Source organism: Filicampus tigris, chromosome 11 (genome assembly GCF_054856515.1).
Source record: "Filicampus tigris isolate MCC_2025a chromosome 11, RoL_Ftig_1.0, whole genome shotgun sequence".
Classification (NCBI taxonomy): domain Eukaryota; kingdom Metazoa; phylum Chordata; class Actinopteri; order Syngnathiformes; family Syngnathidae; genus Filicampus; species Filicampus tigris.
The window spans coordinates 17,091,819-17,105,312 of NC_141227.1; the positions used below are offsets into that span (position 1 = coordinate 17,091,819).

At 40.7% G+C, this 13,494-nt stretch overlaps 2 protein-coding genes across 12 annotated transcripts in view; one reads left to right on the forward strand and one right to left on the reverse strand.

The window, feature by feature from the left end:
• Positions 1–5,787, forward strand: part of arhgef33 (Rho guanine nucleotide exchange factor (GEF) 33) — a 37,549-nt gene extending 31,762 nt beyond the window's left edge. The window contains exons 12-20 of one of the 2 annotated variants that reach the window (XM_086045996.1): positions 52–159; positions 530–622; positions 1,334–1,482; positions 1,592–1,669; positions 2,161–2,363; positions 2,468–2,889; positions 2,959–3,153; positions 4,928–5,046; positions 5,124–5,787. In XM_086045996.1, the coding sequence (XP_085902122.1) occupies positions 52–159; positions 530–622; positions 1,334–1,482; positions 1,592–1,669; positions 2,161–2,363; positions 2,468–2,889; positions 2,959–3,153; positions 4,928–5,046; positions 5,124–5,202 (1,446 nt within the window). In that variant the 3' untranslated portion in view covers positions 5,203–5,787. The remainder of the gene's footprint in view (positions 1–51; positions 160–529; positions 623–1,333; positions 1,483–1,591; positions 1,670–2,160; positions 2,364–2,467; positions 2,890–2,958; positions 3,154–4,927; positions 5,047–5,123) is intronic. The other variant, XM_086045997.1, reaches the window with a different exon arrangement.
• Positions 5,788–6,268: 481 nt separating this feature from the next.
• The window catches only part of LOC147139968 (mitogen-activated protein kinase kinase kinase kinase 3-like), a 33,312-nt gene continuing 26,086 nt past the window's right edge, over positions 6,269–13,494 (reverse strand). For 6 of the 10 annotated variants that reach the window (XM_086045994.1, XM_086045990.1, XM_086045988.1 and 3 more), the window contains 9 exons: positions 12,680–12,738; positions 12,489–12,592; positions 12,204–12,381; positions 11,749–11,817; positions 11,586–11,678; positions 11,402–11,472; positions 11,264–11,319; positions 11,134–11,181; positions 6,269–10,379 (listed from right to left, as the gene is read on the reverse strand). In XM_086045994.1, the coding sequence (XP_085902120.1) occupies positions 10,292–10,379; positions 11,134–11,181; positions 11,264–11,319; positions 11,402–11,472; positions 11,586–11,678; positions 11,749–11,817; positions 12,204–12,381; positions 12,489–12,592; positions 12,680–12,738 (766 nt within the window). In that variant the 3' untranslated portion in view covers positions 6,269–10,291. The remainder of the gene's footprint in view (positions 10,380–11,133; positions 11,182–11,263; positions 11,320–11,401; positions 11,473–11,585; positions 11,679–11,748; positions 11,818–12,203; positions 12,382–12,488; positions 12,593–12,679; positions 12,739–13,494) is intronic. The other 4 variants (XM_086045987.1, XM_086045995.1, XM_086045992.1 and 1 more) reach the window with 2 other exon arrangements.

The window sequence follows — 13,494 nt, forward strand, 5'->3', positions numbered from 1 at the left end:
AACACTATGCACTTTGAATGTGAATTGGACGTGGACTGTTCCCCCCCCCAGAATGACTTCCTGGACTTGTACGTGTCGTACCTGAAGGAGCTGCCCGACTGCCTGGCTGTGGTCACCGTGCTGGCCTCCAACGCTGTCAAATCGTCTGCCTTCCTGGAGGTAAAACACAACACAGGCCCCGCAGCAGATAAATAAATGAACAAATGTCTTGGGACACACCTCCCAAATTGATAATAATCAATCATGGCTGGGCAGAATTCTCAATTCACTTGAGGTTAGGGTTTAGGTTCGTCATCATGCAAACGTACCTTTGTGGCTGCCCAGTTCCTTCTGCACTGAAGCGTTATACCAATTGTTTTATATAATAAAATAGGCTTACTGAATTATGTAACCAATTTTTATATTTCCGTTGCATAAGAGTTGGTGATAATTGATTACAGTATGTTCTCTCTTTCTGTATATATTTCTGATTGGCTAACCTGAACCACACACCCCTCCTGCTGTGATTGGTTGCCTGGTTGTCGCCAAGAGTGACATCATGGGGGACGAGTCCAAACCCTCCCTGCACACGTTGCTCCTCCAACCAGTGCAGAGGATTCCGGAATACCTCCTGCTGCTGCAGGTGACACGCAATACAGACAAAAAAAAAAAACAAAAAACACAATTTCACCGTTATTCTTTATTTTAAATAAATAATAATAATTCATATTAATTTCATCCAGCTACATTCTATAGTACTTGAAATAATTCGGGGGAAGGTGATCTGGAGCCAATCCCAGTTGATTTAAGACAGGAGGCCGGGTACACTCATTGCATCATTAGTTAATTCATTTACATTTTTTTAAAATTAGATTAAATATTACATTAATCACAAATAACTTTAAGAAGAATTATTTTATTAAAATAAACTATTTTACGCAACCAATTGATTTTTTAAAAAATAATTTAACTTATAATTGTAAAAAAAAAAGAAATGACTATTCATTTTTCAAACTATTTCACACATAGATTTTCATGTTATATATATTAATTGGGTGATTAAAAATTCAATTATAAAAATAAAAGAAAACTGAGGAAATATTCTATTTTCTAATTATAAAGCATTTTTAATTAGTAATTTAAAAATCAAAAATACTTTACACTCAATTTTTAAATTTGGTTGAATTGTGAAAGAAAGTAATTTAAATCACTTATTGTTAAAATTCATCATATGAAATACACATTTTTATAAATTCTATTTAACAATGATCAATTCTAAAATAAAATCAATAAAAATAAAAAAGTAAAAATTGTTTTTCCGCATAATTGATTATTTTTTTTTTTTTCTGTTTAGGCCTTGCTGAGGCAGACAGAGGCCTCGCACCCTGACTACTACCTGCTGCTGGTGTGCATCCAGCAGTTCCGCAGCTTCTCCAGCCAGCAGCAGCACCTCCTACAGCGCAACCAGGAGCTCCTGATGCACAACCGCCAGGAGGTCAAAAGGTCTGCACCAAAACAACAACAAAAAGACCTTCATACTTGTAAACACAACCTCGGGAAATATGGATGGCGTGTGTGTGTGTGTGCGTGTGTGTGTGTCTCCTGGCGGCAGGTCGTCCATGAAGCAGCTTCTGAGGACCATGGAAGGCAGCCTACAAGGATCTCCGTACCCTCACAACAGCACCGCATTGTAAGTGTGGCTACAAAATGTACATTTCAGGCCACTCGATAGCAGGAAAAGACAAATCAAGTGGAAAGTTAGCTTGGCCGAGCATGAAATGAAGCAATTCTAAAAATTAAAGACTAAGTCAGAGACTTTGTCCCGATTCATCGTCGCCACCATTTTATTTTACGTCTTCTACAATCTTATCGATGCACGGTTGGAAAATCCACCTTTCAATGCATTTCACATGAATCTTAAAACAATACATTGTCTGTACAACTGATAAATTCTTTATGATGATTATGCGGAACCAACTTGTGCATTCAGTAAAACAGGTTGAACTTCTGGCTCGGGAAAAGGGCGGAGCCCAAAAGTAAGGAGGCCGGGAAAAAGCGCCCGTAGGAACTTTAAACGTCCACATGCACCGTCTTTAGTTTTGTACAAGGTGTCTCCCAAGAGCTTCCAAAGGTGACCATAGCCACCCATTTTCTTCTTTGTGGGCCATTCAACGTGGACAGGGAGCACGCTAACCAGGCCAAACACAGCAAGCAGCGTCTCTTGGAGCAGATCCAGTCCAGCCATCGTTTCCACGAGCGGGATCGTGCGCAGGAGCCTGAAGCTAACTGCTACGATCCCGAGTGGCCGCCTCAGCCGCAGTACTACAGCACCGACGTGGACTCGCGCAAACACAAACCCACAGGTGGGATTCACACTTTGCAAGGTTCGTCGGTTACTTCAACTAAGCCATCATTTGTTACCTATAATTTTTTTTTTTTTTTTTCAAAATACAAATTTAAGTGACTTCACCAACCTTTTGGCTTCCAGCTCTGGGCAGCATTCCTGAAACGGAAGCATCCGAGCGCTCCGGCCAACATCATCCGCCTTCCAGAGCCTCGGAATTCCGACAGGTCCAGCCGGGCTCGGCTCTGGCCGACGCCTTGGGGGAGTTCCTTCTCCCTCCGGACCCCCCCGGGATGGATTGTCTCTATGAGGAGGAAGGGAGCTCCCTCCACGACGCGTTCGACCGCTGTTCCTCGGCCTCATCCGACTCGTCCATCGACATCGCCTTCGTCAAGTGTCCCAAAGCTCCCGTGACACCATCGCGCCACGTGCAGACAAGCCGGGATGCCTTCGGGAACGGGTACAGCAAAAATCCCAACCGAGGGTGCGCCTCCCCGGACGAGGCTGTGCTGATGCGCCACGCTTACCAACGCCCCCTTCAGCCCAGCCAGCGCAAAAAAAGCAAGGTGAGCTCATCTGGTACTGAAGTTGTTGAGGTTCTAGGTTGATCATTGTCACCTTTGCCGTCTTTGCAGTCGCTGAACGGCCTGCAGTTGGACAGCACGGTGACGGACGGCGGCCACGCCAAGCTGGAGCGGCAGGGCAGCAGGGGCAACCGGGGGTGCGTCACGCCGTCGCGCAAGATCCACAGCTCGCCGGGGAGAAGGAAGGACGGCGAGAAGCCGAGCGACGACCTTCACGGGCTACTCGGCATGCCGGGCGAACGCATGGTAAAATCGCTACATTGCATTTTGTGTTCGATCTAGCGGAATCTTCGGTTTCAACAAGGCTATGTTGTGTATTTTGTATGTCTTAAAGAAATGATGCTGTCATACGTTGCATGAAAGGCAGCAGAATGTACCACTACCCTAAAGAGGCTGCGGTACATATTGAAATTGAAGTGAAAGAGTGCAGAGTTTAATGTTGTACATAATCACTAGTCCTATTTTACTGCCTGAATGGGTTGTGGTACGACTGTTGATTGATTTTTTACAGTATGGATTACTACTTTGTGGTAACATTCGTAAGATGTTGTTGCCATTATGGATTTTATTCAGTCAAAAGGGCGCGTAATGCAATGAAGCCTAGTTTACTGCCTAAATGGGCTGCAGCGGACTTTCACGTTAAATGGCTTACCCTTCCATTTATCTGTGTTTGAGACCGGCACTGGAAACCTCCAGTGGTCTTGGTGTTGGGGCAGAAGTCGGGAATCAATCCAGAGTCGGCTGCATAAAAGATAGCGGCATGTGCTACCAGTCGCCTAAACAGGCTGCGGTATGATTTGAAAAACAAAGACTGCTAAGTGTTAAGGCTTTGAACCCTTCAAAAAGTAGGTTTTTAGCATGTTGTATGCAACCACTTTTACACCACTCCTCAATATATTCAGGCTTAGTTTGCTGCCCAAATGGGTTGCGGTATGTTGTTAAATTTAACAGGAATACATACACCCACTTTCACGCTACCGTGGCCGCATTGAGGCCTAATTTGCTACCTAAACGACATGCGGTACAGTTCGAACTGGAACGGCCATTTGGAATGCCCAAAAAATAGCTTGGAAATATTGGGCATACCCAATTTTGCGCAGAAGCTTGTTTTCACCCATGCTTGTAGAAAGCAGATAAAGTCAATCCATCATCCACATTTTATTTTATTTTATTTTTTTATCAATCAATCAATCACATTTTATTTATATAGCACTTTTCATACATAAAAATGCAACTCAAAGTGCTTTAAAACATTCAAAGCAAAACATAGAATTATCTTCAATCAAAAGAAAAGAAAAGATTAATTATTTAAAAGTTGTTGAAAGCCAAACTAAAAAGGTGTGTCTTGAGCTTCCTCTTAAAAATATCAACAGTCTCTGCAGACCTGACGTCCTCTGGCAGGCTATTCCAAAGGTGAGGACCAAAACGGCTGAATGCCTCTGCCAGGCAAAAAAACAAAACAAAAAAAAAGATGAGGAAATGGCATTCTTTTTAGTTCGAAAATTATGCAAATACTAAACAGCTGACATCCAGAGAATTTTGTCCCGAGGACATTTTGGAAATAATCCCGAGAAAAATGCGTCGGCGGAATTACGAAGTAACCATCACAAGTTTGGTGCATTACTTTTTTTTTTTTTGCTGTGATCCGGGAAGTGTCATGCTATCATGGGGCTAAACAAATGATCACAAATCATTTGGGTAATGCCTCAATGAGAAGGAGGTACTGTAGGCTTATCTTCTCTCGGAATTAAAAAAAAAAAAAAAAAAAATGCATCTGGGGAAGAACCTATTACGCTGCATTCCAAATGTCATTTCCCATGAAGCACGTGGCATAATAATTTATATAAAAACCAGAAAGTGGCCTGCTGAAATATACCTCCTGTCAGTTATGTTTCACTGAGAAGTCAAAAGACAACCGAGAATGGTTTGAATTTTGCTACAGTCACTTGGGACTTGCTTGAAAGTGAAAAGTGAACATTTGAGACTAACTCCCACGTCTTTGCACTCACCCCTCTGTCAGGACCCGCCCGCGCAGCCGTGGGGCTGTGAGGAGACCCACCACACGCCCTTGAGCGAGCGGAGCCGCAAGCAGGACAAGGGAGGCTTTAGGAGCTCCTTCAAGAAACTCTTCAAAAAGAAGTAAGAAGAGTGAAGCTGTGTGTTTCAGTCCGATAAAAAGTCGGGTGTTCCATTATTAAACCGTCGCGTTCCAACAGGGGCGGCGACGACAAGGAGAAGGCGGCAGAGAAAGGTCAAGAAAACCAACAAGCGGATGCCAGAGGCACTGCAGTGTGAACACCTGTAAAATTGTACACACACGTAAAGCAGAAAGCACAATTTTATACACAATATACTTACCACTGCACCTAAATAAAGCATAACAGGTGATAGGACTACTATTCACCGGGGGCCGGCACCAGAGCCCTGCGGCAATTAGCGAAAGGCTGTGAAAAATGTACACCCACCCCCATAGAGTTTTACAATAAGCTGGTGAAATAGCACTTCTGTTTTTATGTAATGAAACTTCTCAACTCACCTCAACAAAGTTCAGCGAGGAGCTGAGATTTGAACAGGAAGACTCCAAATGGGGGAATTTGCCCAAATCAGAAGTACGAAGCGGTAGGGCGACGCTAACTTGGTCAAGCTTTTCGCAGAATATTCACAAATGTAAATGCTTTAGCTTCAATTTAGACATATTGCTCTTATATTGTAGACATACGTTTGTATGTTTGAGCTATCTGTCTAAAGATGTGATGTATTTGGAATGACTGCTGATGGATGTAGAAAATACATTTGTATTTGGTTTTTGCTTTGAAAGTTCCAAATAAGCTCATGTTAACTGTAATTATATTACAAATAAATGTAACATATATTTCCTGACTTGGCAGTGAATTATTGTTACGGTATAAACTATGGCCTGACCGATATGGATTTTTTTTTGTCCAATGCCGATTCCAATATTTGGCAGAATGAAATTCTGATAACCGATTAATCAGCTGATTAATTTTAGAAATGTAAAATTGAAAAATATGCAATGAATGAATAATGTCACTTTTTTCGGTCCCTTATTGCTTACAACAATTACAGGAAGAACACTTTGCCCTTTAGCATTTGTTTATTTTTTACAACACAAAAAAGTACCAGCAAAATCGATTTTTGGGGGGAATGTTTGAACGTATTTATCTTTGTCTTATGTTGTAATGTGTTAGTGTACAAAAAAAGTAATTGAATTGGCGAGAATCTGCAGAAGAAAAAAAATATAATAAAAAGATCTACTTATTTTTGAAGTGCTAATATTGACCCATTAATCGGTTGGGATCGAAAACTAACCAACAAAATGACCAGGTGAAACACAGAGGCGTCACATCCTTCTTTTTTTTAATGTGTTAACCTCTCATCCTCATAAATTTTGTTACACATCTCAAAACAAAATATAGGCAATTGTACAGTATGTAAAACAAACCCATTTTTATTTTACACTATATACATGTCATAACGTGCGCATTGCATCGTGAAAAACAAAAACGTGTGTGACAAAAATAAACAAAAGCGTCAGAACAGAACAGAAGAGAGTCAGACATTTAGTGTGTTTGTGTCAGTGTTCACATTAAATATGCTCGGTGGTTAAAGTACAAAATATGAGGGCATTTTTTTTGTAACAGGAGATGAATTAAAAACAATTCAGTGGAATGTCTCATTCAAATCCACAAACTCACAAGGCCAACTCAAACTAAATTGACATTGTGGATTTAACATCAAATGAGTCAAATCCACAGCATAACATCCACGTCGCTGCATATGGAATGTGTGACATTTTTTAAATAATTGGATTTAAGGGGGGAAAAATTGTTTGAAAAAATTGCTAGTGAAGTGCAGTAATCATTAGTGGGATCTCGGTTACGTTTTGGACAATGTAATTCAGTTCTCTTCTGGTAGACATTTCACAGCTTCCCCCCCTAAAAAAAAGCAGTTATATAACAGTTACTCGGAACTCCGAATTTCCTCAAATAATGGCCTCCCTTCTCACAGACAATGTGCCCCAATTAATCCCAAAGTGAGTCATCAACTTGAACAAACAGCATCTTCAATAAACACCCCCCCACCAAAAAAGGTGGTAGCATTACTAGCTAATATTATCTTTACTCTGACTGGCTGTGGCATCCGTAAAGATGACGTCAAAGTAAATGATGTTTCAATAAGTGACTGAGGCAAGTGAGTGAGTACGTTATATATTACTGTAGTGCCATATATGTGATTTTATTCACTTTAAGTAAAGAGTTATGAGGAAAATATTTTCAAAGATGTATTATTATACAATAATTATCAAATTTGTCACCTGGTCCTCTCTGCAGTGGAGTAAATATACGCTCCCGGCCACTATAGGAGGAAATACAGGATTTAGTATATCGTTAAATGATTTCATAAAATTGTTCATTTTGGATCAATTAATGTAACATTTTTATCGGTTTGAGGATAAATTTCGATATTTCTTAAACCGAATGAAAATTACACTGATGACGAAATATAAATATGTACAATGAAAAAGAACCCAAAAATTCCAAAGAATAACTTTTTTTTTTTAAAGGTTTTTTGTTTATACTTGACTATTGTTTGAGATTTATCATTAGTGTCACTTAAATCTGTGGGAAGGTGTGTTCTACTACTACTAAAAAAATACAGTAATAAAACATATGAGAAGGGGAGACATGACAAATTAACTTAATGTTTTTATGTGAGCAAATCACTATGAGGAGCTCTTTTCAAGATGCCTCTAATGTAGAAACTATCAAGGAAACTTCGTTTTGACACTGGTTGCAAGTTTAAAGTACGACTTATCTTGCAACTGCTCCGATCACTTTTGAGGAAATGAATACAAACGGAAGCTCTGCGTGAGGGCACTTCACTCTAGCTTATTTTAGCTAACACTAGCATAGCTACTGTAATCGTCAATGGTGCCAGAGGAACGGCGAGTAACAATGAGAATGCTTCTGCTAATGTGAAAGGCTCCCATTGGATCTTAGATCATCCTTATCTTCGGCAAGAAAAGTCGTCAATGACGCACCAGAGATTAAAAGATTGAAATCAAAGAGGCAGCAAATTTGTATTCTTGGACAAGGATGGATTCAGCATGAAAATCAATCCATTCAAAAGGTCGAGGAGTGCTTAGTTGCTGCCATTTAAAAAAAAAAGAGACTTTCTTACGGAATATCGAGGGGAACTCATAAGTAAACAGACAGGAAAAACGGGCTGCGACTGACCCCCTGCTGCTGTGAAGCTTGTCAACCACGATGATCATGCCAGCCCGAACAGCAGAACGAAGATGATCCCTGTGGATGGACAGCGCCGTCGCTGTTCATTTGCAATCGAGCACATTGAGCAAGGGGAAGAGATAACATACAACTCTTGACTACCCGATGAGATTAACGGTTTCAACAGAAGCAGAGCATCAAGACGCAGACGTAACATCTGACTTCACTGAAAATGTTGACCAGGATTCAACTGATGGAAGATCCTCAAGTCACCGCGCCGAAATATCGACCAGGTATTCAGAGACGTTCTCGACAGTACGTGCGCGGTACTGTCCAGTTGACACACATGGCGCCAGAATGTCACTCGGGAAACAATTATCAGAACTGTAAAGGGGATGTGGTTTCCTCAGAGGCTCGGAAAAATTTGTAATGTGTTATGGACCTTTTCAAATTATGCATTTTAACGGCCGCTCCTATATGTGGCATGTAGCCGGTTGTGAAACGGCATAAAAGTGCCACAGTCAAAAAAAGTGCCTGTCACTCGAAAAGCCACAAGACACGCGTGGATGTCGCTTACATTTTCACCTAGCCGAAATATTCACAAGGTCAAAAGTAGAAAAAAAAAACCCACATCCAGTATAGGTGATCCTTAAAAACAACAAGACGTTTTATAGAGCGGGACTTCACTTTCATTCTGAAAATTTTACATTGGCTGTTAATCGCACTCCACCACATGAATATCATGTGGTTACCAAATAACGATGGGCCAGATCCTTGCCGAAAACAAACGCAAGCTTGGTCTCCAGCTAAAGTTGCTAATGAGACAATTTAAAGAGATCATTAAGAAGGGGAAGCCACAGGGGGGAAAAAAAAAAAAAATCTGCACGATCATTACAAGATTGGTGCGTTGTCAAATCACACTGCCCAGAACAAAAACTTCATGAGAAATGGTGCCACTTCCATAAAAACGAAAACTGGCAACGGAGCAACAATTTTTGCTTCCATTTTAAGTTGTTGTTTTTTTTTTTTTTTTTTAGCAGAGGAAACGTTTTTACATTATCCAAGAGCTCCTATTAGTGTAAGTTTATATCTGATGCAGTTATTGTCACATGACAAAAAAAAAACCTTCAGTCATTTTACTATAAAAAAAAAAAGGAGAAAACTGACGTTTGTGTTGCTTGCTAAGGACAAGATGTGTGTACATACGCACATTTATAACACACGCACTTGCGCATACACACGTAATGACATCACATTTCTTTCACAAACACCTTTTTCTCTGTGCAAATATTTAACACCAGTGGTTCAAATAAAAAAAAACAACATAAAAAGCCTTATGATCAGAACTGCATAAAATGAAAAAGATGCTTAAAAAAACGTGTGCAGAATGAACAAGTCGTCATATTGTGTCTGCATTTCTAGAAAGGTTCACACGAGTCGACTTTGCGAGTAAGTCCCTGCTTCCTTGTCACATAACAGGGAACCAGGAAGAGATTCGCCTACTTCCCCTCGTCTGTCCGTCTTTCCGCCATCTGACTGTTTGTTTGTTTGCTTGTTTGTGCCGAGCAACTACGCACACGCCTAACTACACACGAGCAGTTTTAGTGTTCAGATCTGTCCAAAAATACTACATTTATATGTACATCAATTAAATAGACATCCGTTAAGCACTTATGTGGCTGTTGTTGCTAAGCGGAGGTGGCCGGAAGCCTTCTCCTCATTTCTTTTTTTTTTGTTTTTTTTCAAACACATAAAAAACAGGAGATTCGTCGTCCTGCTGGCGGATTAACATCATGCCACAATAAATAAAAGTGAGGCGATGGGGTTAGGATAAAGAGGGGAGGGGTCTCTGTGCAAGATGGCCGCAGTAGTAGCACAATGTGTACAACTAAGTAGTACAAGTGGTGTGGAGGTCCGACCTCCTGGGAGGGCATCGTGAGCGGGACTTTTTCTTACATAGTCATCTGCCCTTGAACGCACCGCGGCGCCTCTCCGACACTGTGAAAGGGGGATGCGGGGGGGTTGCAGGAGGGGAGGTGGGGGTCGGCGCACTCCCCTTTGCTAGTTGCTAGGCTCTTAATGCGGGGTGTTAGCATGTGTGTGTGTGTGTGTGTGCGTGAGCGTGTGTGTGTGTGTCAGTAGCTGTTTTCGTGGCCCGCCAGGATGTAGAGGTTGCTGTGGGCTGTCGGGTTGTCGGTCGGCCGACTCTCCAGCACCACCACCCTGAATATGATAAATATGCACATAGGGATGATAATGAATTGTTAATATGAAGCAAGGATTTATAGCAAAACATGTTCAGGGAGCCCTGTGCCCACACAGGACAACATATAATCACGATAAAAAGGTTAGGCTATGTCCACAAATACACTGGATTGGTTTAAAAAAAAAAAAAAAAAAAAAAAAAAAAAAAAAAAAAAAAAAAATTCCAAATATTTTTGCTGCCTTCCAAATGCAGGTGATGCTACAACCACAAACTGTGGGGCCCTATTAGCCAATCAGAAGCGGGTAATATTAATAATTTCAAATAATATGTACTAGGATAAATGCCAGTTCCTGTCATAGATGCAAATGCAGAAAAGGGAGATTCTGATTAGTCTTACCCCCAATGAAAGCCTAAAAAAAAAAAAAAAAGAAAAATGCTGGTATTTGTATGGACATGGCCTAGGTTGCTTTGATTTATTACCATGGGAAGAACCCAAAGAAAAGAGGATGTCATCAATCAATGACATTAAAACACGAGTGTGCAGACACCAACATCTAATATAATTTTCTTTCCAAGCTACTCATCTACTTACAATATCTGTTAAAAGCAATATCATGATGCTCCATTAGATTTTTGGTGTCTTCACTCTCAATAAGCAAGAACCACCCCAGACCCCAAATCACACACTTCCTCTCAAACAGTCCAAAATGTTCAATGAACATCCAATTCTGTCACCAGGCCTCAAGAGTCTCAACAGAGAGTCAGCGATACCTCGGCAGAGTGACGCCTTTGTCATGGGGATCTCTGTGGTCGTCTCGTCTTTTTGTGAGAAGGCATCAGAGAATGTTAACGCCCAACTGTGTGTATCTGTGTGTATCTGTGTGCGCCTGTGTGTACCCACCTGTCTGATCCCAGTAGTCTGAAGATACGCGTACTGTCCGAGATCTCCTGCGTGATCTGAGGCAATGCACAACGTTTGAAGGATTTACATACAAAAAAACACAGGGATGTAGATCCTGGGATAAGAAAGCTGGCTCACCTCATTGGTCTTGAAACTCCGCCCCTGCATGCCATGCCTCCAGAAGGCCAGCACGCTATCCTGGAGACAAACTGTAAAGCAAAAAAAAAAGACAACAATGGCTACCGCAGAACATCATTCTGTTCAATAAAGTACAGTGGTACCTTAACTTTGAGTTGAATTCATTCCAGTTGTGATTTCCTACCTGTGGACTCGATCTGGAAGTTGAAGGTGAGCTCGGCTGACAACTTTCGGCTAGATTTCAGTCGGCCCTGGAGGTTGACGATCTTGATACACCCTTGATTAAGAGAAACAAGAAATGAGAAGATGCGTGTTGGAGGCGGCCATCAGACCTCCGGGCGACTCACGGTCGAGGCAGACGAGGATGGTGTCCCTCTCCAGCTGCGTGACGTGAATCACACACGTCTGAGGCGTGTCTGCCGTGAGAAACAACACTTTAGGAGAATACTGACTTACATACAGAATATACTCTAACGGGAGCAATAAACAATTCTTCAACCACATACCAAAAAGACTGCAACAGAGACTAATTTAAACATGCATCATGCATGCATTTTTCGGATTATAAGGCGCACTTAAAAATCTTTAAATTTTCTTAAAAATTGACAGTGCACCTATGGTGTTGCATCGGATACCAGTAACAGTACTGTGATTTTTAGGCGTAAAAAACGGCTCTATAACATTTTTTTTTTAAACCAGTATTTAAAAAAAAAAAAAAAATAAATAGAACTATTTATTGAGACTGCGCCTTATAGTCCGAAAAATACGGTACAATTCACACGGAGATAGTGTGTGTTCTCACCAGTCTCTGTGAACCAGGAGGAGGTAGCGTTGGGGTTGGGGTTGACTGTGCCGAAGCGGACCACTTGGTTGAGCTCGCTCCCTTTACTGACGGCCACGCAGATGAGTGGGTAGGTCTGCTCCGGGACCACCAACATCTCAAACACCTCCAGCGGGCATGGCAGGGGGAAGTCGATGGTCTGTTTCGTCCCCAAAAATATAATTAAAAAAATAAATAAAAAGATGAGTTTTAATGAACAGAGCAGTTAATTGTGATTAAAAATAGGGAAAATTAAGTCATAGTGACCTTGATGAGCATGAACTTCTGCATGGATTCCACCCACTCCAGCAGCATTACATGGGACTGGAAGGCCCCACAGAGGTACTTGTGGCCTGTATACGGGTTGCGCACTGCACACAAAACAGCAATAATTAACACAATCCATTTGAAACATACACCCTAAATATTACAAACTTGAGGGTAGTAAAAATACTTACCCACGCAACACTTTTGGCACCCTTTAGTGTCTGGAATTTTAGTGGAAACAGCAAACTTTCTGTAAAAACACAAATGCAACAGTGCAATTTAAAAAGTGACAAAAGTTTATTTAAAATTGCATCAATAATTATTTGGTGAAGTAGACAGGTTGATCCCAATTAAACAACCAGCCAAAAACAAATAATATTAGTTCAGCATCAGATCAGTCATCAAACAGTTTGGAATTAGGCCTCAAATTTCACAGAAAGAACAATTAAAAGGTGAACAAAAATCCAAAACCTGTACAAAAATGAGATGAAATGCTAAGTATGGAACTTTTTGCCAAAGTGGTAATCAATCATGTGAAAATATCATTTTGTGTCATGTTGTAACAGAGGGACAATGGGTCCCCTTGTAAGGCCCAAGATAAATCCAAGTTATTATTAATATTGTTGTTATTATTATTACTATAAAGGATAATGTATCACACAGCAACATATTTTATCATAATGTTAACTGTCGTTGTCATGGGCTCTTTTGAAGGTCAGTCTAAAATAAGTTATTACTACTATGAAAATCTTTTATTACTATTAATAGGAGTTTATGTATTAGATCCAGAATTCCCCAGCCGGGGATCATTAAAGGGTTATTCAATCAACAACATGGGCATGCCAATATACAATTTTATACTACATACGCTCAAGCATTAATTAAAACATCAGCTGCGCAATGATATATTTTATAATGGTGACAGTTCAACCCTTGAAGGGATTTACTTCAGTATCCATTTTTTTTAAACAGGAAACAAATGTTCAAAATCAGAATGAATTCCTGA